This window comes from Macrotis lagotis, chromosome 1 (genome assembly GCF_037893015.1).
Source record: "Macrotis lagotis isolate mMagLag1 chromosome 1, bilby.v1.9.chrom.fasta, whole genome shotgun sequence".
NCBI classification, from domain to species: domain Eukaryota; kingdom Metazoa; phylum Chordata; class Mammalia; order Peramelemorphia; family Peramelidae; genus Macrotis; species Macrotis lagotis.
The window spans coordinates 274,926,921-274,952,363 of NC_133658.1; the positions used below are offsets into that span (position 1 = coordinate 274,926,921).

General features: G+C 35.9%; 1 protein-coding gene across 3 annotated transcripts; it reads left to right on the forward strand.

The window, feature by feature from the left end:
* Positions 1–169: 169 nt before the first annotated feature.
* Positions 170–23,935, forward strand: TPD52L2 (TPD52 like 2). Of its 3 annotated transcripts, XM_074210513.1 has the most exons (8): positions 170–323; positions 2,982–3,124; positions 5,785–5,933; positions 7,009–7,068; positions 9,814–9,873; positions 14,609–14,710; positions 23,097–23,145; positions 23,747–23,935. In XM_074210513.1, exons 1-8 carry the CDS (start codon positions 305–307, stop codon positions 23,840–23,842), a joined length of 678 nt encoding a protein of 225 aa, XP_074066614.1. In that variant the 5' UTR covers positions 170–304; the 3' UTR covers positions 23,843–23,935. The 3 variants fall into 3 exon arrangements, with proteins under 3 accessions (XP_074066614.1, XP_074066616.1, XP_074066615.1); XM_074210514.1 differs by lacking the exon at positions 9,814–9,873 and having other exon boundaries at positions 173–323; XM_074210515.1 differs by lacking the exons at positions 7,009–7,068; positions 9,814–9,873.
* Positions 23,936–25,443: the final 1,508 nt, after the last annotated feature.

Below are 25,443 nucleotides of genomic sequence, written 5' to 3' on the forward strand. Positions count from 1 at the left end.
CGCGCTGGTCTCAATGGTGAGCCCGAACCGGGCTCCACCTGCCTCGCCCCCATCACGTGACCGGACGCCCGCCTATCAGAAGGACGGAGCTCGAGTGCGGACGTGGCCGGAGGATGCTCTCATTGGCTGGTTCCGGGGGAAGGCGGGGCCAAGGCGCAGCCGCGCTCCCCAAGGGGAAGTGAGTGGCCGAGGCTGGGACTACGTGCGGCGGTGGCGGCTGCAGCTGCTGCGAGGCTTCTGGACGCTGAGTGGGAGCGACGGAACCAGGCTCGGCCTCGGCTCTTGCCCCGCACGCAGCCCGAACATGGATTCCGCCAGCCAAGGTAGTCAGGGCAGGCGGAGCGCGGGGCGGGAGCCGCTGCCTGACGGACCGACGGACGGATGGGCCGCCCGGCCCCGCCTCTGGGCCAGCCCGCTCCTCTGGGCCCCGCCCCGGGCGCCCCTCTCTGCTGCCCTGATGTGCCCGCGGCCTCCGCACATTTGCTTCTCCCCGCCCCGCTCGTGCCCTTTCCTTGGTCGACCCCCTGTTACTAGGCCCCGGCCCCGGCCCCGGCCCCAGCCTCCCCGATCTCTTCCTCGCGCCCCGCGCCCAGACCGGATGGGGATCCAGGTCCGCCGGCCTCTCCAGACCTCTGAGCGGCTCCCGGCCTCCCGGCCTCCCCGCTCTTACTCCTCTGAATCCCACCCCCCCCCGTAATTCAGCAAAGAATGCTGGATTCGGAATCTTTGGACTTTTTTCCAGCTTCCGCTGTCTGTTAGGAGGCAAGTTTCTCTGAGATTCTTCCTTGTGTGAACGAAGCAGATCGGATCGGACAGTCTCCTTCCTGTTTTGGATCCTGATCGTTAAAACCCCCGGAACATTTTCCAACTATGTCTGGGACCTTCTTTGACCGTTTCCCTTCTTTCCTTACTTGTCCCCATCCCTCCATGCGCATTCCTGCCCGACCTTTCCGAATCTCTTCCTCCCTAAGCACCTTTCCAAGAAGAAACCCCATAGGACCCCCTTTCCGATGCCTTCACTTCTTCCTCCCCCGGCCTCTGGAAGTGGCCCTTTAGTCCTTTCCATCATCTTAATTCAGCAAATATTTATTAACTAAGAATAACATTCAAAGATGCTTTACCTTCATTTTTATCACCCCTTGTGCTGCCCTCCAGCTCTCTTAGGTGTCCTACCCCACATAGTCATCTTTTTCAGTCTCCCTCTCGGAGGAGTATTTTTCTTAGACCTCTTTTCAGTCTTTTTTAGTATTTTTAATTTTCTGCCCTTCTTTAGCCTTGATTCTCTTTCAGCTTTCCTTACCCTTAGACTTCCAAACTTTAGTTCCTCACTCTCCAGACTGTCTTCCATGTAGACTTCTCCAACTTCATTTATTTCATTTACAGACCTACCTTCCCTTAAACTCCCCAGACTCCTCATTGCCTATCCATTTTCATATTTCTTCCCCTGTCCAATCTTTCACAATTCAAATTTCCATTCTTACTCCTTTTCCTTCTCTCATTGATATTTGAGGGACCTAGTTTAGATGTGCTTCTCTAGTAGGTACTTACCATACAGAATCAAATTTGTAGGGTCAACACCCAGGTTGCTTGTTGAATAATCACCATAATTTTTTTCACTTTCATTGTGCTATTCCTCCCCTACTCAGGTCCTCAGTGGGACATTCTTCTTGGTCTACCTTATAGCTATCTGTTTTTAATGTGGGTGTCTGATGTTACCAAATGGAGGAGTAAGAGGAGGTGGCAGTTGACAAAGCTTGTGGGTCAAGTTGTATTACTGATATATCTAATCAAGTCTTTGAGGAAAAAAGCTTCTTTAGTGATGTTTTATTGGTGTGTTAAGAGGAATGTCATAAAAAATCTGAATCATTGGGATTTGGGGTAAAGTAATTTCAGGAGTTTCAGAATGGAGAGAATGTTTTGCATTTTGATAAATAAGAAATTTGAATTGTTTACAGTTTATTGGAACATAGCAAAGGAGAGACTTGGATTGGATATATAGATTTGTTATAGAGATGGTTGCTGATGAGCTCACCACGTGAAATAATGGTTTGGCAGTTTGTGGAAGTCTAGGAATTCCTGTTCAGAATAATGTTTTTTTAAATGCATAAAATATATAAGATGGCAAAAGAACTGAATTATGTTAGAACACAGCTATCAAAATATTTTTAAAAATAATGGACCCCAGGTTAAGAATTCTTAAGTGTGAAAGGAAAAGAGGAAGATCCAAGACAAAACTTGGGGGGACATCCATAGTTAATGGAAGTGTCAAGGTTGAAGAATGACCAGAGGAGACAGAATGAACAATCCAGATATATAGGAAGTAAAACAAGAAAGAGAAATGCCATAAAAATCTGGAGAGTAGCTCCAGAAAGAGGCAGTATTAAATGTTGCAGAAGTTGAGAAAGAGGAGGATTGAGAAAAAGCCATTTGATTTTGGCAGTAAAAAGTCATTGGTAACTTTGGAGAGAGCAGTTCATTGGTAACTTTGAAGAGAACAGTTCCTGTAACCTCTTCTTCTTTCCACCAACATAATATAGAGTATAACTTGATGCCTGAGTTAATAGAATTTAATTTTGTTGGCACCCTGCAATCGTGGTATCCTTGGCAGGTGTTTCTTATATATAATTCAAGTATATGCTTGGTTGGAGAATTCCATGGAATGGGAAATTGGAAGTGCTTACCATCATATGACATTCCTTTATTTTAAACAAACAGAAAACCATACTAAAACTTGCCATGAGGATTTTATCATCTAAAAGGTTAGAATTTTCATAAGGGAGACTAAAGCTCAGGGTATTTCTGCCTCATGCTTGCCTTTCTGAAACTCAGTAACACAATTGATGTTATTTCTCATTTGGTCTTCCCTAGCCCATCCCAACTCTATTCCTCCCACCTTTCCTTTCCCTGAGGGACATCTGTGCTATCTGAAGATCATACAATAACTTTTAATTTGTTTTCTCTCATCCTATTTCTTCTGACAGATATCAACCTGAATTCTCCTAGCAAAGGTCTGCTATCAGATACCATGACAGATGTGCCTGTGGATACAGGGACTGCCAGGACCTCCATTCCTGAGGGCCTGACAGAGGCAGAGGAAGAAGAGCTCAGATCTGAACTTGCTAAGGTGACAAGTAGAGTTTTCTTTGCTCAAAATTAATCACAGTCTTTTTTCTTTAAAATTGTTAAGAGGAAAGGTTACCATAGTGTCCTTGTAAAATGTTACATGATGAGAAATCATATTGTGATTGAAATCTGCTGAGGATGCTCTTTCTAAACATGGTTACCTTTTATTGTTGCATAGCCCATATTGAGATAATGTTTTGCCATTTACAAAGTACTCTACTCACAGCACTTTTGAGTTGATAACACAGATTTGCTCTTCCTATTTTATAGATAAGGAAACTGAAACTCAGAGATGTAGCTTGTCCTTAGTCACACCTGGTAGCTCAGTTTGGGGATCCAGATTTTCCTTTCCTTCACCATTAATTTGGTACACCTGATAATAATGTTGAGTATACATCCTTTTCTCTGATGACTTTTTGCTATGGATTTGACTTTAATGATGAATTAGCATGGCAAGAGAAAGTTTAAATCTTAAAAATTAAGGGAAGGGAAGGCTAGGATGATAGCAACCACCTAAAAGGTTTTTCCTTCCCCTCCCCCCACCGCCCATTACACCTGTCAGTTCATTCTTTTAAAGAACTTTGGATGAGGAATCACCTTCTTCCAATTCAGAATTGCAACTTTTTTGCACCTGAAAGTCTTAGAAAGTTGCCTGGGGTCATTGAGAGATAGCTTAAGTGACTTGGCAGAACCACAGATCCTGTATGTTTGAAAGACTACCTCTCTAGCTATGCTATTCTTGGAGATTATCAAAGTTTTTTCAACAGATTGACCTATTGTTATAAATTTTTTGTGTAACTACTAAAATGATATTTTGCTATTTCCATTAAACTTCTTGTGATATAAGGTTAAAACTAATAAGTATAAAATGGTATAACACAGAGAAAGAAACTCATTAAACATTTTGGCAGGCTCATCATAATTAAAAGTATGTTAGAAAAAGGTTTCTGAGATTACCATATATATTTCTCCATACTAAAACGAGGGACAGGAGTGATAACATTATTTTTGCTCTGTCTTAATGGTTATCTTTAAGATCAAACACATTTTGCTATTTAGATTCCAACTTTAGAAGTTGAATAGATACTAATACACATTAGCTTCAAATGTTTCATATTACTGAGGAAAATGCAACAATTCTAAATTGAAAAAAGCTTAAGGGAGAATAACTGTAGTTCAAAGGCCCAACTCACAATGGAATTATTGAGTGAAGGAATTGTTCTGTCACTTGCAAACCCCAATTTGAATAGTCTAGATAGAGGATATACCATAAGCCCTAGTATACTGCAAATGGACTTGTCAGTCCACATATCTTCAATGGTATTGTGATTTTTGGATCACAGTTCATAGTCATTTCTTTAGTATGGATTTCTGAATATTCTGTAAAGCTTCTGTTTCTTGGTCTCCAAATAATGCAATTTGTAAATGATTTTTAATCAGTAAAAAGAATTGTTTTTATTTGACCTTCCTGATGCTACTTCCTCTTGTTCCCTTTGAATCACCACCTGAAAGCTCTAATTGCATATAAAAGTAGTTTTCAGCATTGATTTTTTTTTTTGGTAAGATTTTGAGTTCCACATTTTTCTGCCTCTCTCCCTTCCCTCCCCCTTCCCAATGTAATCTGTTATAGATTATATTTGAATAATTATGTTAAACAAGTTTTTAATGTGTGAATTAGTTTTTTTTTAATTTGCTCTTTTAGTATTGGGATAACTATTGCAAAATATATTGTTTCCTTTCTAATTTTATATATTTAATGTATCTAAAACAGTATTTGGAGAAAAGGGTCACATATTTCAGAATTAACCCACTGTTAAATGGGTCCCTGTCAAAAAAGATTAAGAACTACTCAAACTATAAATTTCAGTAAAGGGGTCAACATGTATTGGTAGAAGGAGTTTCCTCATCTGGAAGTCCCCTATACCAGTGTAATCATTGGTCCAGTATTTATCTCCTGTTTACCTCTCAAAGAATTATATTGTTAAAACAAAATGAGAAATTAAGCACAACTAGACATGGACTGGACTCTTCAAGACTGTTATAGGGAAATAGAATCCAAAGGATTATTTTCAGAAAAAATGAATTTTTTAATATAGTAAAGCATATTAGGCCTGAGCCATTGCAGAAGTCTTTTTTTTTTTTTAAGTTTTTGCAAGGCAAATGGGGTTAAGTGGCTTGCCTAAGGCCACACAGCTAGCTAATTATTAAGGTCTGAGACTGGATTTGAACCCAGGTACTCCTGACTCCAAGGCCAGTGCTTTATCCACTACGCCACCTAGCCACCCCACAAGTCTTACTTAAATCAAGGAGACAAGGTCTTGTACCTAGTAAGGGTGTTAAAATATTTAACTTTAATGCATTTTAAATGTTGAATTCCAAGTCTAGGATGAATATTTTCCTTTTAGGAACCAGTTCTATAACCTGTTGAATAGATTGTTAGACTTTACTGGAGAAGCAGAAGTAATGTGGTGTAGCAAAAAGAGCAGTAGGTTTGAGGTCAGAGGGATTGGGCAAGTCAACTCAGTCTCTTCCAACTTCAGTTTCCTCATCTACCAACCTAACAAAGTTGTTATGAAAAAACTTTGTAAAGCTCGAAGTGCAATAGAATGATGAGTTGTGATTGTTGATCATATAATAATAAACACTTTTATTATTTGGAAGGTGGAAGAAGAGATTGTGACGTTACGGCAGGTCCTGGCAGCCAAAGAGAGACATTGTGGTGAGCTGAAGAGGAAGCTGGGCCTGACTCCCTTGGATGGACTGAAGCAGAATCTTTCAAAGAGTTGGCATGATGTTCAGGTCTCCAATGCGTAGGTTTCCTTGTGACTCTCTTCTTACTTGTAGGTGTAGCCACCTTTATGAAATGTAGTGCTGAGGAACTGACCATTCTTTCTGCTTTTTTGTCAGAATGTGTTAAGTTGCCAATGCCAAGGGATAAAATATGTCTGTTCAGTAAAAGTATGTTAGGGATGAGTGCTGGAGTTTAGGAAATATTTTAATTATTCAAGTATGGAGCTAATAACGTTTCATTATTAGAAATTGAAATTATTTAGAAATTGAAAAAGAATGACTTTCAGGAATTCAAAATGAAGGGTAATAATTCATTTCCCCACAGGGATTGTGTTTTTTTGGTGGCACATATGGTATGGTACATATTGCAATGCATATATTTCCTTAACATAAGATCTTAGTCACATAAATTTGGAATCTCCAACCCAATAACTATTCTAGTCTTCTAAAATACATATCTATTTCGGCCTATCAGATTAAGAGAGTTCATTTGAAGAATTGCAGATTTTCAGAGAAGGTGGGGAATAAGAAAGCTGACTAACTTTTCATTATAGACCTCAATTGTTTCAATTTCTGATCATGGGTGAGGAGAGAAAGTACTATATGAATCAGAACCCTTCTTATCTAAGAAATTACAGCCCTATGGAGAAAATGGCACTTTATGTAAACCATCCTAACACAAAGCAGTTCTAATTCTAATTCCTGCAAACTGCAGAAGTATATAAATTATCAGATGTGTGTTGTTTTAAGATCTACTAAACATCTGTTTTTCTCTAACCACCTGTAGTCAATTCCCATTATTTAATGATAACACCATATACTCAACTATCTTAGAATTGAAAAGGAACTTATCACTTCTTCTAGAATATTAATTTTATTTCAGTGGCCTTCAAGGTCACACAACATATGCTAAACAGTCAAATATCACTAAAGATAAAGGCTAGAATTAGTGCATTGTACATGATGAAAGTACCAGGCTGTGAGTGAATATTTTCTAATAATCTCTGATTCTTTGTTATTTCCCCTATTTAATATGCAATTTCAAACCCAATTTAGAATCTTGATTTAGAAATTCACCAGAATTTCTGTTTCTAGCTATGTGAAAACATCTGAGAAACTTGGAGAGTGGAATGAGAAAGTGACACAGTCTGACCTGTGAGTTCACCTGGCCTGTCAGCACCACTCTGCCTCTTTATTCTTTCTATCCTGTGCTTCTCTTTCAGATGGTAGGGAGGGTTCTGTGTGCTTGGGGCAAACTTTTGTTTGGTGTCTCATGACTAATTGGATATTTTTTCCTCTCAGTTATCAATAAAATGAGACCAAAAATATTCTCCTGACTTTTGCAAATCAGGGTGCAGTAGCTATAAGAAATTTCACTCAGTTACCAGACCACACTTAAAATTTCATATTACTTTGCTTTTGATTCTAATTGGATGACATTATGAAAATAATTAAAGTACTCTAGCTTCTTAGAATATTTTCCCCTTACCTGGTTATTTAGCAAGCATTTATTAAATGTTTTCTTTATATGAATTGTTATGTAAGGGCAGTAAGGAAGAGTCAAACTTAGTCACTTGATGACCCTTATGGAATGATTACAATATGATAGTTCAAAGGTAAAGGCAAATCAGGTATTTTGTCTGCAGCCGGTTTCTTCTTACATATGCCTTTGAGGTTTAGTGAGATGTTGTCCTTCAACATCTTTGGAAAGAATGTTAATATCATGTAGAAACTTAGATTTTAGGGGCAGAAACTGAATGAGTAATTAGTACAGAACAGTGTTTTCTTAAAACAGATCCTTTTAAGTCAGGTAAATATATATAATCTAGTTAGAATTTTTTTTTATAGTGGGGAAGGGCAGGAAGTACTTTTGAAATGGTTGCTTAGCAGAACTTTTCCGGATCTTATTTTGAAGGAAGTGCAACTGTAATCAGCAGAAAACATGAACAGAAAATTCCTGTTTTTTGTTCCCTAACACACAGAGTACAGCTTAACTAGAAGGTGATGAATGGCCATTTTCTTGAGCTCATCTTGGCTACAACTTTGTACTTTGATTTTCTCAGAGGAATTGAATTGTGTTCTCTGGTGGTTTGGATCTCACACCTGGGTGTGTACTGGTAGAATACCAAGTCTCTGCTCAAGCAACATTCCATTAATATTGGTACTTTCTTTTAAGACTTACAGTGGGGGCGGCTAGGTGGCATAGTGGATAAAGCACTGGCCCTGGAGTCAGGAGTACCTGGGTTCAAATCCAGTCTCAGACACTTAATAATTACCTAGCTGTGTGGCCTTGGGCAAGCCACTTAACCCCGTTTACCTTGAAAAACCTTAAAAAAAAAAAAAAGACTTACAATGGAAGTTTTAATGTTAATGTTAAAGGAGCTGGGATCCAAACTGCTTTGTATATAAGGCAAATTTATCAGGTAGCCAATCTGAAAGGATTAAATTAGATTACATTAGTTTAGGTAGTTATATTTCCTGAGGTAGGAATAGAGTCCTGCCATGACTAGGCAGGGGAGGGAAAGTTTCCATTTGAAGAAATCAAAAAATTGGAATCTAGAGAGAATCAAAATGAATAGGTACTACAGTAGAGTATTGGACTTGAAGTCAGGAAGACCTGAGTTTGAATTCTGCCCTTGACATTTATCTGTGTGACCCTGGATAAAATCACTTAACCTCACCAAACCTCAGTTTCCTCATCTGCAAAATAGGTGATTAATAGCAGTTAACCTCACAGGGTTGTCAAGAGGATCAACAAAAATAATATAAATGGTAGCTGTTGAGGTGCTGATTTGTATACTTGAATGGAGGTTCAGTCTGGAAAGGCCTAAGAAGGGAAGACTCATGCAGTGTTGAAGAATCAGCTATTTGCTTGACTTAACCTGCTCCTTAAAACTTTTAAGACTCTTATGTTGGCTACATCTGTTCCCTTTCCCTAAGCTGACATGTTGGTGAGGCTGGCTCCCTTCACATTTAGCTGTTCTGGTAAGGCCTTGGGCTCAAACATAGCTTAATTGAGAGTAGAGGCTTAGAGGACAGGCAGACTTTGGACCAGTTGAAGGTATTTCTTAGATTACTATTAATAATTACCACAAAAACATCCTTTTTCTTTATTGATTCTAAATGCTTAATGATAATAATTTTTACTGTGAGACAAATAGTGATAAGTTAGACTAGTCCAGTGCTTTGGGTAAGGAATTAGAGGCACAGAAGTTAAGAGTTGGGTTCCCCAAATCCTTTAGTAACATAGCTATGGAAATCAACAGTAAGACAGAGATGAATAATGTAATGGAAATTTTTAATACAAAATATTAATACAAATTAATACAAATATTTAAATACAGAATTAATAATTTTGAACTAAATTTTCTTAATGGTGGTTCAGTTGATGTCAGTTAATTGGAGAAAACTTAAGAAACTTGACTTTTGAATTTCCCATATCAAAATGAAGAAATCCAAAAGTATATTGGCCAAAACTGACAATTGATAAGGCTTGATATTTTTCTAGGGAGCAGCTGTATCTTGTGATATTTCACTGAGGCTTATACTCCAGGGAGAGAAGCATATTAATTTGATATTTTAATTATATTTGGGTGGAAGTATCTCAAAGGATAGATGCTCCTGCTATGTATTAATTAACTACTAATTATTGATGATGGGAGAGTTATAAAGGTGATTTCAAAACTCAGAAATTACTACTAGAATATAGAAGAAAAATATGCTCACTGGGGTTGAGCCTGAAGACCCTAGTTGATGCTTTCATCAGGCCACTTTTAGTTGGGAAAAGATTAAATTGCTCTAGTTAAGCTTAAATGTCTATACTCATTATTTATTTAGTTATAGGAAAAATGGCTGCCAGGAGTATTAGCACCGTCTTTTCTAACACCCATGTATTTGTAGATATCTTTCAGCAAACAGCACATTGGAGGACTGGAATGAGAAATTAACCCATTCAGAAGCGTGAGTGTCTGAAATTTTAGAGCAAAATATTCTATGTTTTTGTATTGGGTTAAAAAAATTTGATATGATTAATAGTTTCTGCTCTTATCTAATTGCTTTCTTTGATTCATATTATTTGACTAGTTGGGAAAAATATGTTCCATTATTTATGGAAGATAACATAGCTATGGGTTATACCTCATCCTCAGTAGTTTCCTACTTCATTTGGTTATGGGGTGGGGATGATTAAAATTCTGAGTCACAAATTGACTTGCAGTCTAGATTGTTGCTGATATAAGTGACCACCCTTGAAATAAAAGTCAGTGAATATAATAGGGCCAGTAAAGTTTTAGCTGTTAAGTGCCTTCTGATTCCCCTTCCCCCTCATTCTTTTTTCCTCTCCTCCTCCCCATCCCCCCATGAGTAATTCTTAGGTATAGTACTGAGAACCAATGAACAGCCTAAAGAGAAGGAAAAACTGAAGAAGAAAAAGATGATCAGGGAACAGCAGAGAAAGGAAAAATTGCATATGTTGAGGAGGAAGCTGCCAGCTTCACAGATGCCATTCAGTGGCACTAATGTCTTAAGAGTGTCTACCCTTGTTACAGATCTTTTTCTAAAGAGTTGTTCAGCACACCCTTTATTTTCAGTTTTCATGTAAAACCCTAAGTTAAAGAAACTAACCTCCTGTGCCTTATATCTAGAACTGTTGTTTTCAAGATACTCTAATGACTCTGTTGTCCGAGTAAAGGCTGTCCTTTTTGTTTTGTTTCAGTTTTCTCACTTGTCACATTTTGTTTAGCACAAATATATATGGGATTATATAGGGCCTTTTAAAGTCCCTATTTACTAAGTTTAGAATGTTAGCATGTAGATTTATATACTTTTTTAATTGAAATTTTGTTTTATTTTTCCAATTACATATAATGGTAGGATTTTTTTTAACATCTATCAATTTGTGCAAAGAACAGTCTGGTAAAAGTGGTAAATATACCTTCATGCTTAACATATATACATCTTAGTCATTTTATGAAAGAGGAAATAGAACTGAGGGGAAAGAAAAAAAAAAACATGAGAAATGAAGGGAAACCATAAAATAAGTTTTTTAAAAAGTGTACATAGTATGCATTCAAATTCCATTGTTTTTTCCTCTGGATATGAATGGCATTGTCCATAACAAGTCTCTCAGAATTGACCTTGATCTCTGAACTCCTGAGAGGAGTTTTATCCATCATAGTTGATTATTTCACATTGTTGTTATTTTTTTTTTTTAGATTTTTTTTTTTTGCAAGGCAAACGGGGTTAAGTGGCTTGCCCAAGGCCACACAGCTAGGTAATTATTAAGTGTCTGAGACCGGATTTGAACCCAGGTGCTCCTGACTCCAAGGCCGGTGCTTTATCCACTATGCCACCTAGCCACCCTTCACATTGGTGTTATTAAAGTGGACAATGTTCTCTTAGTTGTGCTTCTTTCACTCAGCATATATACTTTTTTTTTCATATATACCTTTTTAAAAAGAAAAATCAAGCTTGAAGAGTAGATCTTATTTTGAATTGCTAAAACTAAATTTTGTAAGTGGTTTGTTCATCTTGTATTAGTCTTGCTAAATTCCTTTTGATTAAAAAAACCAGCTTCTTGGAAATTGTTAATTGATATTAGATTAAAAGTATTGTGACTCTGTAAATAAAATTACCTATTTTCCCTTCAAAGAATTTATATGGATTTCATTCAAATTTTGTACTTTAATAAAATCAAAGTGTAAGATGTGACTAAATATTATTGATTAACCTTAGAAATAAAGAATAGCCAGGTATGGAAAAACTAAAGAAATAGACAGGGAACAAACATCCTAACTTTTGTGACAAGATTGATTTCTGGACAGTAAGTGGCAGATTCTTTTGGGCAGAGCCTTGTCTTAATCATTTAGTGCCAGAACTTCTCCATAATTGTAATAACAGATTTTGATGTGGCACTTGCATTTCTATAGTAAGGAACCTTTTGAATTAGCATGTGCTGGAGATTGTGTGGGTGGCAGCATAGAACTGGCTTACTGTCAGAGAATGGAAGACAGATCCAAATCGCTTGGATGGAACAAATGAAGACTACAGTGTAATTGTTAAGAGAGTGATATGCTAAATGAGAATCCCTTTCAGACATATGGTGATTTCTTAAAAAAAAAAATTAAACAGGATTTTCTTTCTCTGAATTTTAACTTAATTACTCAGCCTTTTGGAGTATTTGAATTAAAGAATTGCTTTAATTCAGTTGCACCACATTGAACATTATCCTGTCTTGAAAGGAGAAATGTTCCTTGTGTCTGTCACTTATTGTTTAACTTTGGGGAAGTAACTATATCTCTCAAAAACTTTAATCTTCCAATTAGTACATTGAAAGACTTGGATGGGATGAGCTTTAAGGTTTCTTTAAGTTCTTAGATGTAGTGACTTCTATTACTTGGGGGGAAAAAAGAAAAAAGAAGACAAAGGAATTCTTGACTCTTGAATATATGCAATTACACATTAGATTCAGTAAGGTGACTTTTGGAAGTCTGGGGGTGGGATTTTCTAATTAAGGTTTTAGTAAGTGGTTAATTTTTTCACTTTACTAAAATATGTCTCAAATTATAGTGGAAGAACTAGTTGACAATAAAATGAATATCTTCATTTGATAAAATACTTATTAAACTCTTGTTATGCTATACATAGGGAACATCATAATAGCTGATATTTGTATAGTATTTTAAGGTTTGCAGATGCTTTCTATAGATAAGCTCATTTGATCTTCACTACATTTCTTGGAATAGGTGCTAACATTATCTTTATTACAGATTAGCAGACAGAAGTTAAGTGACTTTCTCATTTCCCACAGCAAATAAGTAGAGGAGAAGGAATTCAAATCCAGGTTTCTCTGACTTTAGGAATTTATAATTTAGTAGGGGCAGATCAAATGTAACAAAACAAAATATAATTTAATATGACAAGTATAAAAGATTACTACACAGTGCTCTGAGAAGGAGAGATCTGATCATCTAAATCTAGGGAGGGGAGGGAAAAAGCTAATTTAAAAAAAAAACAAAGTAAATAATTTTCTCATTTACTTCAAACCCCAGAGTGTTCAGATCAGTCTTAGAAGTAAATTCTCCCCTACTCACCCATCCCCAATTTAGTAAGTATTCATAGAATACCACCTTTGTCCTGAGAATTGTTCTGATGATTTGGGGGAAATCATTCTCAAAGAGTGTTTTAGCTGAGATAAGATGATTTACACAGGAATGACTGGAGAGCTCTACAAGATATTAAATAATAAAATATTTGTATGATGCAGATAGTAAAAGGTCAGTGTAATTTAGCATAATCGTGGAGGCTTTCAAAAAAGGGGGGAAGAGTAGGATTTGAATTTGACCTAGAAAGATGGATAAAATTTTGTAGGTAAAGAAGAATGGACAGTTTTAGTATGAGCATAGTTGCTATAGCAAGAATGAGAATGGAGTGAATATTAAGGAAACAGTGAAGATCTTGACCTGATTAGAATAAGACTTTCATGTTGGAAATACTTAGAAATTAAGTTGGCTAGTTTGGATGGCATTAATAGTATAGGTGACGTTAGATGCCAACTTAAAGAGTTTTAGAGTAGTTTAAAGAGTTTAGATATTTAGTTGTTTAAAGAGTTTAACTTGTAGTTGGTGGAGAGCCATTGAAGAATTTTGAATAAGGGAGTAATAGGCTGAAAAATTTTTTAAGGAAGATTAATTTCTGAAGTGAAAACCACAGCTTGAAATAGGAAAAGTCTTTTAGTTTGAAACTTTAGCCCAGGAATACTTATTGGCTGTAATTTAACCATTAAATTTTGTGCTAGTGCTAATTCCTTATCTTAAGTAATGAAAATAACTTCAAAAGTGCCCTTGAGAAAAAGGATTTTGGTGAAAGGGCAAGGGTCTAAAGCACAGGAATTCATCAGAGGGTTAGATTCAAGATGAAATTCTGTAAACGATGTTATTTGAAACAATAGTGTTAAAATTGAACTTTGTATCACAAAGAGAAATTATGGAAAATAGTACAAGGATTCTTACATTTGATGTATATAGGGAAAACTTGAAAACACTGAAAATGTGTGCACTTAAACCACAGATGGTTGAAAGATAGATTTGTTTTGGATCTTTGCTATTAACTGCCTTTTGCATACTAGCATAATACTATTGTACATAATGAGAAAAGTATGAATTAAGGAAATAAAAATGGTGAATATTAACTTAATGTTTCTTAAGTGTGGCTGAAAGTAACTGTGAGGACTTTCCTAGCTCTTTCCTCCAAAATGGCACTAGTCTTCCTCTCCTGTTGTCACAACCATAATGGTCTCTGTTTCTTTGAACTAGTATTCAGATCTTTTTTGTTTCCCAGTGATGAAAGCTTGATTCAACATCCTTAAGGAAAGGAGAAAATGAATATGAGTAGTAGGAGAGAAGGAATGTGAACTATAAGATAAATCCAAATTTAACTCAGTTACATGCTTAAAAAAATTGTGGTTTAATACTACTCATAAGCTCTTGCTTCTTTCTTAGGGGTACCATATAAAAAGGCCCCATGCAGAAGTGGAGGAGATGCTTTTCTGTGACAGCACCATTATTTACTAACTTATTTGAATCTCTCTTTTGGGGGGGAATCTTTTCCAGATTGTAGGGATGCTTTTTCCTTGCCTGGTGGGTGGAAGCCTTCTCATTCTTGTTTGGTTGCTGTAACTTATTTTTCTTCTGTCTAGTTACAAGAAGACTCAGGAAACTCTCTCCCAGGCAGGACAGAAGACTTCAGCTGCCCTATCCAATGTGGGCTCTGCTATTAGCAGAAAACTTGGAGATATGAGGTAAGATCCCTTTCCTTTAAAATGTCATTAATCTTTGGCCTAAGTTTCTGTTAGGGAAGAGTTTGTTATTAAAGAGAATGAAGATAAGACTTGACTGTAAGTGTGTAATTTGCCAAGGTATGGTGTCTGGTGATTGAGTCTTGGAATGGAAAAGCCTATGAAGCATGCTATTCCTAAATTCATCACAGGGTCTGATGATTTCAGCTCCTTCCCTCTGCTTGATTTTTGTTATATTGCTTAACAACGTATCCATTTGAGTGCCTAGTACAGAAGGGAAGTTAGGAAATGAGTATATTCTACTCTTTGATAGTCATACTAGGTTTAATATTGGTAAGTAATAGATAATCTTAGAATAGACTCAAAGACAATACTAGGTTTAATGTTGATGAGGTAATAGATAATCTTAGAAGGGACTCATATATTAAGATAATATATTAAGAGTTAGTTGCAATTTAGAGATCATCTAGCCCAGTTATTTCATTTTAGACAAGATAAAATTGAATTTAAAGGTTTGTCTAAGGTTATATAGCAAGTTAATGGCAGAAATTGATACTAACAGCTCTAAAGTCTCTTTTTCAGTTCTTTTTTGGATTTTTTCCCCCTTATATTTCAACCTTCATATCCAGATAATTGAGATTTGGCTCATAATTGTTCTTATAGAGGAATATTAAATGGAAGTAGGCATATAGGATACTTTAAATTCATATATGATATCAGTAGACTAACTATGGTACATATCATACAGAATATTCTCACAAACAGGTACATCATTATGTTAGCCTCTGTAGTATAATTTTTTTCCTTTATCAATTTGATTTTTTCAAATCCTACATAAGTTAATGAAAAGCAGTTGTGGAGGTTGGAATCAGTATTTTAATCAGTATCTGATGGAATTTTAGATTTTTGGAAAATATTTGAACTTTATGGTAGATCTTTTTTTACGATGAGTGACCTAAATGTTTAGGTTTATGAGTATTTTTAAAACCTAAACTGACCATAGAAAAGCTGTAATGTCTCTGTTTTTGAATCTCTTGTGTTATCCAATTTTTAATCTAATTTTTCTTTTGTGTATCATGAGTGATTTTTCCTTTATCTTGGACTTACTTCTCCTCAGAGTTATCCAGCTAATAGACTAGAGAGCTGCAAGCAGAGAAAGTTTTTAGTAGGAAATAAATACAAAGTAAGATTATCCTAGTGATGCTTCTCCCATATTTGCTTGATGTACAATACTTAAATAGACAAGTTAAAACAGGAAAATTTCAGCCATGGTTTGTAGTTGACTTGCCCATCTAGTGAAAAGTGTTGCTTTAATTTTGCTTTTTTTCTGTGGTAAGGAAAATAACATAATATGTTTACTAGTATTTCTAAACATCAACTTTTCCATGCTTCATATACGTGTAAGAAGTCATTCAGCAAATGGGCTTTACCTCAGAAAAAACTAACAGATACTAGTCTTAAGTAAACTGACATATGCAACATGTAAAAAGCGAATTTTGGAGGTATTTTGTGCATTGTGTGTATTTTCTTGTAACAAGTTTCACTTGAAATTACACTGGACAGTTCCTGCATTGAAGCTGTACTTTTGGGAACTCCTCCTTCTCTCCTGGGGCCTATGGGGAGCTCAGGTGGTAAGCATTGGTAGTAATCTCTGATCACAGGCTGCTAGTTGGTATTGCCTTCTCATCTTCCTTACAATTTGTCTATATTGCCTTGGAATTAACTGAGAAGAGATGAGTATTGGTTATAAGAAAATTTGACTTAAAAGTCATTCAGAGAGTTTTTTTTTAAATAACGTGCTTTGAGTCACTTTGGGAATATTCTCAGAATGGTGCCACCTTGCAATGCTTGTACCTTGCAATACATAAGTATTAAGAAATAACTAAGAAGTTCTGGAAAATAACAAATGTTTAACAGGAATGACTTATAAAATCACTTATTGTATGTAATGTTCTGCATTCATGTTTTCCCTCTCCCCAACACCAATCTCTGCAATGATTTAATTTCTTTAGACTTGTTTTGAAAAAGAATAGTTCACTTGTTATACAGCATTTTAAACTTGAGATCTTCAGATCAATATTGGTTTTGCAAATGAAAAAGTATTTCTTTTTTTAATTTTTGACTTATTCACATGTGGAAGTTCACCTAGCTCATTAAAACTAGTTGTCTCTATTTCCATCAAATCATTCTGAATAGAAATTGAGTCAGGATTGACTGAAATTTTAATGTTGACATCCTGCAAACTAAATAAGATTCAGGGAACTGACATCCTCTTTTAGGCATTTGTAAACCTATTTTTTCCTTTTTGGAAGATTTAACATGTTTCTTTTTCTAGTTCTGTATTTTTTCAAGGGAGAGTTGCATCTTTTCTGTTTTCCTGGTGCTGGAGCTCAGAAGATTTATTCAGGTTCTAGAATCTGTATAATTATTAAATACTGAAATTGAAAGTTAAATTTTGAGAATGATGGGAAGACTTCCCATTTATGAGAATTGTGACTCATTGTCCCCAATGCATGTGATCATAGATTATGAGGAGTGTAGTTACTTGCCTGCAGTGGAGAGATTTCCTTTGAATGAGTAAAGTATTCAGTATTTCTTTACACTAATCTGCCACCTTCTCTCTCTTGCAGGGTGTCTGTGTGTGTGTGTGTGTGGTGTGTATGTGTGTAGTGTGTATGTGTGTAGCGTGTATGTGTGTGTCTTAGGCAAGGAGGAGGTAGGGAGTTGGAAGTTGAAATTAAATCATCTTGAATTAATTGCTTTACCCTTTTAAAATAAGGGAACCAAATTCTGTTTTCCATTTGGCTGATGAGATTTAAGGTAACTAAAGGAATTTACATTTATTTTCTGATCTCCTAGAACTAGTATTTCTGCCAAGGTCTTCTGAACATAGACTATACTTGGTCATTGTTCCCAAATGAACTTTCCAGTGGCCTCCACTTAATTAACTGTATATTCCTAAGACTTCCTTCCCTGAAAATACTCCTGTTCTTTTTTCTTAGATAACTGGCTGAAGCAAGATCCTTGACTCCATTCATGAGTTTTAAATTTAGAGTCCATGCTATTCCTTGACAGTATAGAGTCAATCAGGGTTTGGATAAATTCATGGAGGGGGTAGGCAGTTCCATATTAGATTGCAGTGGTATGAACTTTCAAAATACATTCTTAATCTTTTGTGGGCATTGTTACAGAAAATATATAGTGCTTCCAAGGTATGTCCCTTGGTGCACCTATCCAATTAGAATCCTGAGCTTTTAGAACCATTGATCCTGACTTAGTCTTTTGTTTCTAATGTTCTTAAATTATTTCATCATTACAGTAAGAAACCTCTTATAATTTCCTCATGAGACTTCCAGATTATTGAGAGTAGAAGGGCATTGATTTTAGAAAATTCAGTTATATTATGAGGAGGAATGATTCTTTTGTCATTTTAAGTGTCTGAAAAAAGAATCTTATCTGATGTTATCCACAATGGAGTTATTTTAAAGTCTTACTGGAAATTTGGAAATAAATGTTTTAACCAAACTAGCTAATTCACGTATCTCTGCTTCTCATTCAACTGACTTGCTCACTATAATTGATATTCATTCAAGTGTCTGAAAAAAAAACATTTCATGCAAAGCTGATTATCAAGGATCTCATCCTTGCTCATAAGATATTAAATAGGGGAAAACTGACGGCTGGGCAGGTAACATATTTCAATACTTGAAATGCCCTTTAATTATCATATGGAAATTTTGAATATCACAGAGCAAACACTGAATGTATGGAGGTCAAATTGCTTCACAATTTGTTTCTTTTTTGTTTTTTATGCTTTTTTGGTGGTTGTTCTAGAAGAGAATTATGAATGCATATGAATTTCCTTGAAAATGACTTATGATATTAAATATAACTACAAAATAGATCGAAATACCTTGTGTGTTGCATGAAAAGATATGCATTCAGTTTGCCATTTTTCTTACTGAATATAGACTGTAAGAAGTTAATTTTTTTATTATTTTTTTTTAGTTTTTGCAAGGCAAATGGGGTTAAGTGGCTTGCCCAAGGCCACACAGCTAGGTAATTAGTGTCTGAGGCCGGATTTGAACTCAGATACTTCTGACTCTAGGGCCGTTGTTCTATCCACTGTGCCACTTAGCCGCCCAGAAGTTAATTTTTAAGCTAATACTTGAGTAGTTGGGGTCAGTAGAATAATTATAGTAGTATAATTATTCACTCTCATGTGAGCATCATCAGCAATTAAAACACTTAGGTTTTGGAGAGGTACTATTTATTTGCTGAAACTTATAATGAGTTTGCACACATGGACTCTTGAGCTTGTTAGCCTTTTCTTCGAGCTTGTAATGGCATAGGGAGGTATTGTAGTTAGAGGCAAAAAACCTTTTGTAAGTGGCTTGCTAAAGGGAGGAGTGGTGGGGAGTGACTTTCTGGAACAGAGGGGCTATTGAACAGGCTGGATTTCCTTGCCTAACTTTTTTTTTTCTTTCTTCCTGCTGCCAATTATTTTGTATTTTTTTTAGGGCTCATCCCTTCTCACATTCCTTTAGGTAAGACTAAATAGTACGCTAAGACTGACACTCTGAAATTCTTTCAGAAGTCAGAGCAGAGTGGGGGTGGGGTGGGGGTGATGTTCTACACAGTCCTAGATTTTGCCACTCCACTATTCTACCTCAGCAATATTTATAGGAAGATTTTCATAGATCTTAGAATTTCTGCCATTTTCTCCTCAATTATAATCTGAGGTGTTGGGTTCAATATAAAGCGTTGGCAACTATTGGTGTTGCATACCTGATGAACATTTTTCCTATCTTTTGAAAAACAGCTTAATTCAACAAACATTTAAGTATCTACTTTTTTTTTTTGCAAGGTATTGGGGAAGATGTAAAAAAGAAAAAGACGATATATTCCCTGCTCTTAGGAGGGATGTGATAGTTACATCTAGTATGTTCTAAAGTAGATTATGAGAATCACAAAAGAGAAGTACAAATGCCATAAAGGATTTTGAGGAGGAAGAGAAATATTTTGAATTGGGTGGTAAGGGTAAACTTCATAGATGAGGTAGCACTAGATCCCATTGAAGGCTTTCAATAGGTGGAGGTGTGGAGTAAATATATACATCCTCCCTATCCCAAGAGTAAGTTGTGTTTTATAGCTGTCTTCATCTAAATTATATGAGCATTTATCAAGGAAGTTTGTATCTTTTTATACTGACAAAAGCAAATCTTGCAGTCTCTAGCTGCATTGTAGCTAAATCTGAAGTAGCATTTCACTCATCTTGATCATTGTTTTTGGAGAGTATGTAACTGTTTAGCAAAAACTGAAAAAGATACTTTTTCATGTGGATGGATTATGGTGATCCTTGTAACTGTCTCATCATCTGGATAGTAGTATGTATTTCTCCATTAAATCACTGCTGATTTCTAATTTTTCTAAAAGGTGTGGTGCCTTTTTTTCAAATTAAGTTCTGTCTCATGTTGTATATAGCCCTTAAGGAGCTCTTTCTATGGTGGGACCTAGAAAAGATCCAGTTAGATACTGCTTCTACTGCTGGCACTCTATGTTAAGTAGAAAAGTAAATTTAAAAAATAAAGAAAAAAATAATTTTGTTATTTGTGCCTAATTAATATCTTCCTTATATTGTAATAATCCAGTTATAAATACAAAACACACTGGATTTGAACATTTTGACCTATTTAGTTTTTTTTTGTATTCTTTTTTACTATAGCTTTATTTCAACAAAACAGTTAAATCTTTAGATTGTTTAATCTAGAAGATTGTTAGGGGTTGTTTTTGGTTTGGTTTTTTTTTTTTTTTAGGTTTTTGCAGGGCAAATGGGGTTAAAGTGGCTTGCCCAAGGCCACACAGCTAGGTAATTATTAAGTGTCTGAGGCTGGATTTGAACTCAGGTACTCCTGACTCCAGGGCTGGTGCTCTATCCACTTAGCCACCTAGCCACCCCATTAGTTTTTTCTTACAGAGTACTCTTCTCTAATTAGATTTCTTGAATAACATTGCAATCTTCTCACTGGTACTCTGAAGTCCTGGAGGGAACTGGAGGAGGAATAGATAGCACTGGATCAAATACAAAGATAGCCAGTTTAGTATTATCAACTGAAACATTTCCGTTACCATTGTAAAAGGAGCTCTTAAGACATTTCTGAAGTTGACAACTTACTCCAACAAGTATTGTTGTATAACAATAATCAAGATACATCTCCTTATTCATTTTTCTGGTGGGGTTTTTGTGAACTAATGTTTGATACACTGTGAATGTTAGAAGCCTCCAATTTCTATCTGAATTTCATTATTAACTTTTACTTCCTTCTTTGCTTTTATAATGCTTCCAAGTAGCAGCTACTCCATTCGTCATTCAATAAGTATGCCAGCTATGAGGTAATGTATAAATGGTCTCAATTACTCTCCAAGAGTCTAGGTGTTTGTGTAGAATGTATATAGAGGAATTGAGAATACAGGAATAGAGGCTTTCCTTTGATGCTTGCTTTTCTACTATTGCTCATAATTTTCAATCTTCCTCACTTGCAGAAACCTCATCCAAGGGCTAGTTTTCCTTAATTTTCTTAACTTGGGATGTAAAATGACCTTCCTTGGATTGGAAGGAAGAGTGTGAGATTCTTTTTTTTTTCGAGATTTTACAATTTTCCCCCCTAATCTTACTTCCCTCCCCACCCCACCCCCACAGAAGGCAATTTGTCAGTCTTTATATTGTTTCCATGGTAGGTATGAGATTCTTAATGAAGTCTCTAGAGAAAATTATCCTTCTGCCAAACAGTGCTGCAATATTGTACATCTTAATGGACCCTAACTGGCTACTTAGCTTTTTAAGCTAATCAGGAGGTAGTCTTCTACACCAAAGAGCTTTCCTTGTCTAGATACTTTGCCTTTCTGTCAGCAAGGTCAAAAGTGGTTACCCAAATATTTTGACCTCATTTGGCACCAGAACTATTTATATGGAATTGTGTTTTATTTGAACCTAGGGAATATTTTTAAATCCCTATAGACATAATCTTAGCTTTGCATCAAACTCTATTGAAGACTCTCTACTGAGAGCAGTGGAGCTTTCAGTAAACCTCTCTTTATATTTTAAACTCCTTGTGGCTACTAATTAAATCAAGTTTGGAGTTCATATCCTGAATTTCCTGTTGGCCTGCTATTGCCCTATTCTAGGGTGGAGTGGGTAAATAAAGTCACATTGGAACATTTTGGCTGGCCTGTTCTCCTTATTATCAGTGGCTCTTCTTTTTTTTCTATTATTTAAGTAATTTTGTGAAAGATGAAGAACCCACAACTTTGAATTTCTACTATTTTGATTCTCTATATTAAGTTGGGATATGAATACATATTTAGTATAAAGAAAAACATACTTGTTTGTAACCCAATATCCCCTTGGCTGTTGCTAAACTCAAATCACATTTATCAGTCCAAACTGCTAATTTTATATCAGTTTCTTCAGGGTCACTTATATAGGATAATCTCCGCTTAAAGATTACATTGTACATTATAGTTGTGAACTTCATCAAAGAAGCCTTTTGTGGGTCAGTAGTAGTTTATAACCGCCTTATACCTTTTCTTGACAAAGTTCACAAATGTGCTGAATACCTACCATGTGCAAAGAAACTACTGCTGAGCACTGTGGATACAAAATGAAGTAAAACTTAGTTCCTATCCTCAAGGAATTTGGAATAGAAGGGAGGGAGGGAGAAAACCTATTCACAAATAACTAAGATGTAAAAGAGAGCCAGAGAGTTAGGAGAAAAATATATGACATCACTTCTACATCTGACCATATTGTTGTTGGATGGAAAACACATTTGAAGAAGTCACTGATGATTCATTTTAGTTTAGCAAACCTTGATTGAGTAGCTGCCAAATATGGCTTGCTATCCAAGGTGCTGGAGACCCAGAGACAAAAAATGAATTGCTTCTGCCTGGAAGTAGCTTACATTCTGTTGGGAGAAAAGGAATGAAGGATACAACAGGAATGCAAGTAAACAAAACAAAACAATGTAATTTTAAGACAGAGAGTGCAAATAATTAGGGACACAGAAAAGCTCTCCTGGAGTAGCTGGCATCTATGCTGAGCTTTGAAGAGATCTAAGGATGATTTGGGTAGAGATAAGGAGGGAATGCATTACAGACATGCTGTGTAAGTTAGGCAGGATCACAGAGGTGGGAGAAAAATAGCAGCAGTGGAGGGTGCTGAACAAATTGATCATGTTATATGTCTGTTTTTTGACTTTGACTAATCTCAGAAGCCCAGAGAGTTGTTTTTAATTGAGGCCTCTCTCCAGAATCAGTTTTTCCAGGTACCAGGTTCCAGATGTACAGTCACTTACTCCTTAGCAATCATATCCCTTCTGTTTATTTAAAGGAATTCTGCAACCTTCAAGTCTTTTGAAGATCGAGTTGGAACCATAAAGGTAGTAGTATTTATAACTGATTTATTATTTTCCAGTTTTTTTTTTGTGATTAAGTATAGTCATTAAAGAGAAAAGTTTAAAGAGAAGACTTAGGACCTGTCCTGAGTACATTTTTCAAATTTACCTATTTTAAAAATTAAATATTTTTTTATGAATTTCATTATTAATATAAACATTCCAATCTACAAATAACAAGATTATATTTTAAACTTTGAACTTCTTTATATGTAAAGTTTGTTATTAAATAATACATTAAACTTAATGAATAAGAAAATTATCCTGTCTATGTCCCTTCTGAACTTGATTTCTTCTGAATTTATTTCTTTTTTCTCCACCCCCCCCCCGTTAATTCCCATTATCATCTTTCTCCCTTCCACTTTTCCTCCAACATCTTCCAAATGAATATAATCAAGTAAAATCAATGAACACATTAGCCATGTCTGAAAATGTACAGCGAACTTTCTATAAAGATTTGGGATTACTTAATTATTAATCTTTTTAAGTCAGGACTAGTCATCACATTGACTAGAGTTCTTAGGAATGTATCTCCTTTAAACCTTCTGCTCTTATCACATTTTTCTTTGTCTTTTCTCCTTTACAGTCCAAAGTAGTTGGTGGCAGAGAGAATGGCAGTGACAACCTTCCTTCACCAACAGGAAGCAGTGATAAACCTCTGCAAGATCATGCTCCTTTCTAGACCCCTTTGGAGCTTTACTTTGCCACAGAACGAGTTCAAGTACCTTCTCAACTCGTCAGGAACAACTCTGCAGAGAAAAAAAACAGTATAATGATAATTCAAACCAGGAAATGGACAGAGTCCAGTTTTGAGAATTCATATCCATAGACACTTGCTGCTGAATTTGAGTAAAATAGAGAACAAAAAAGTTTTGTACACAGATATTTTACACTAAAGTTTATAGATGAAATGTATCACTGTGCTATTCTTCCTGGGGGTGCATTTTAAATGGACAAGACTTCATCATTGGGTATAGAAGCCAAAGCATTAACTCCCATTTGGAAAACACTATAGCTTAGCTGAATACCCAAGTAGATTTCTGTTTGGGAATGGAAAGAAGTATAATTATGAAACATTTTAGAAATATTTCTTTTCTCCCTCCCTGAATTTCTGAAAGCTCCTATAAGTAACCTAGAAGATTTCCCAAAAATGATTGTCAAGACATGAAACTGTCCATTTTTCTGTGCCCTCCAGAAAGGAGACTTTAATTAGTAGCTGCCTGGTTGTTACACTAATGCTCAAGCTTTAACAGAAAAAAAAAATCTTTATTTTTTAAATGCAGTGGACTTTTCAAAAATCAAAATGAAGCAAAGCAGCTTTAGCCTCATATTAGGGAATATTATCTTGGAACTCTGAAGCTGAAATGCAAGCCTTACATCACCTTATGCTTTACTTGTTTATAATCTTTTTTATATATAAAGAAATTGAAGGTTCTAAAGCTGGGTTTTGAGCACTGTCTGGTTTTGCATTTAACCCTCATGGCAGCATGCCTTTGCCAGTTTGTATGTTTATTTAGCTTACTCCTTAACTTCATTTGAGTGTATGAAACTTGCTTCTCTGTTCTCTGAATTGCTGCAGCAACTCCTAGTGGGTTCTTGCCTTTAGCTAATCAGCTTAAAGGCTTTTAGACAGAAAAGGAATATCATAACCAGAGGAGAGATAAACTTCTATCTTTAGCAACTTTTAAGTGACACAACATCTCATTCCATGTCCTACTGGCTATTCTATTTCTGAATAAGCCCAAATGATTGTACATTATTGGTCAGTAAATCTGAACCTGCCATTGTTTACAGTAGATATAAATGCCAGAAAAAGACTTAATGAGAAGTAGGACTGGATCCTTTGCCCAAGACAGATGGAGTTTTGGATGGAAAGAGTTTAGAATAACAGGAATCTCTCTTGGGATTTTGTTAATTTTTCTAATATCATTATATCTTAGGAACTGAGACTTTTTTTCATTCTTAAAATGGTGCCATTTGGCATTATTTTTCATGGCAATTGTCCTGCCTAGTGTGAGGCATGCTTTTGTGTGTAAAGTTTTGTGCCTTATTGGCTCTCAGCAATGGGATTAAAATAAAATCTGTTTGCTTGTATACATATCAATAAAATCTCTCTGGCTGAAGGAATTACTTCTTCCAGTAGGTGGTCTAGAGAAGCAAGTTCTGATACACCAGTATCTGTTTATCAATTTTAGGAGCTGCATTCCATGCAATGTTAGAAAGGCAAATGCAGTAGGAAACATACTGTGTAGTGTCCTTTTATCAGGCTTTATTGTTTGTGGT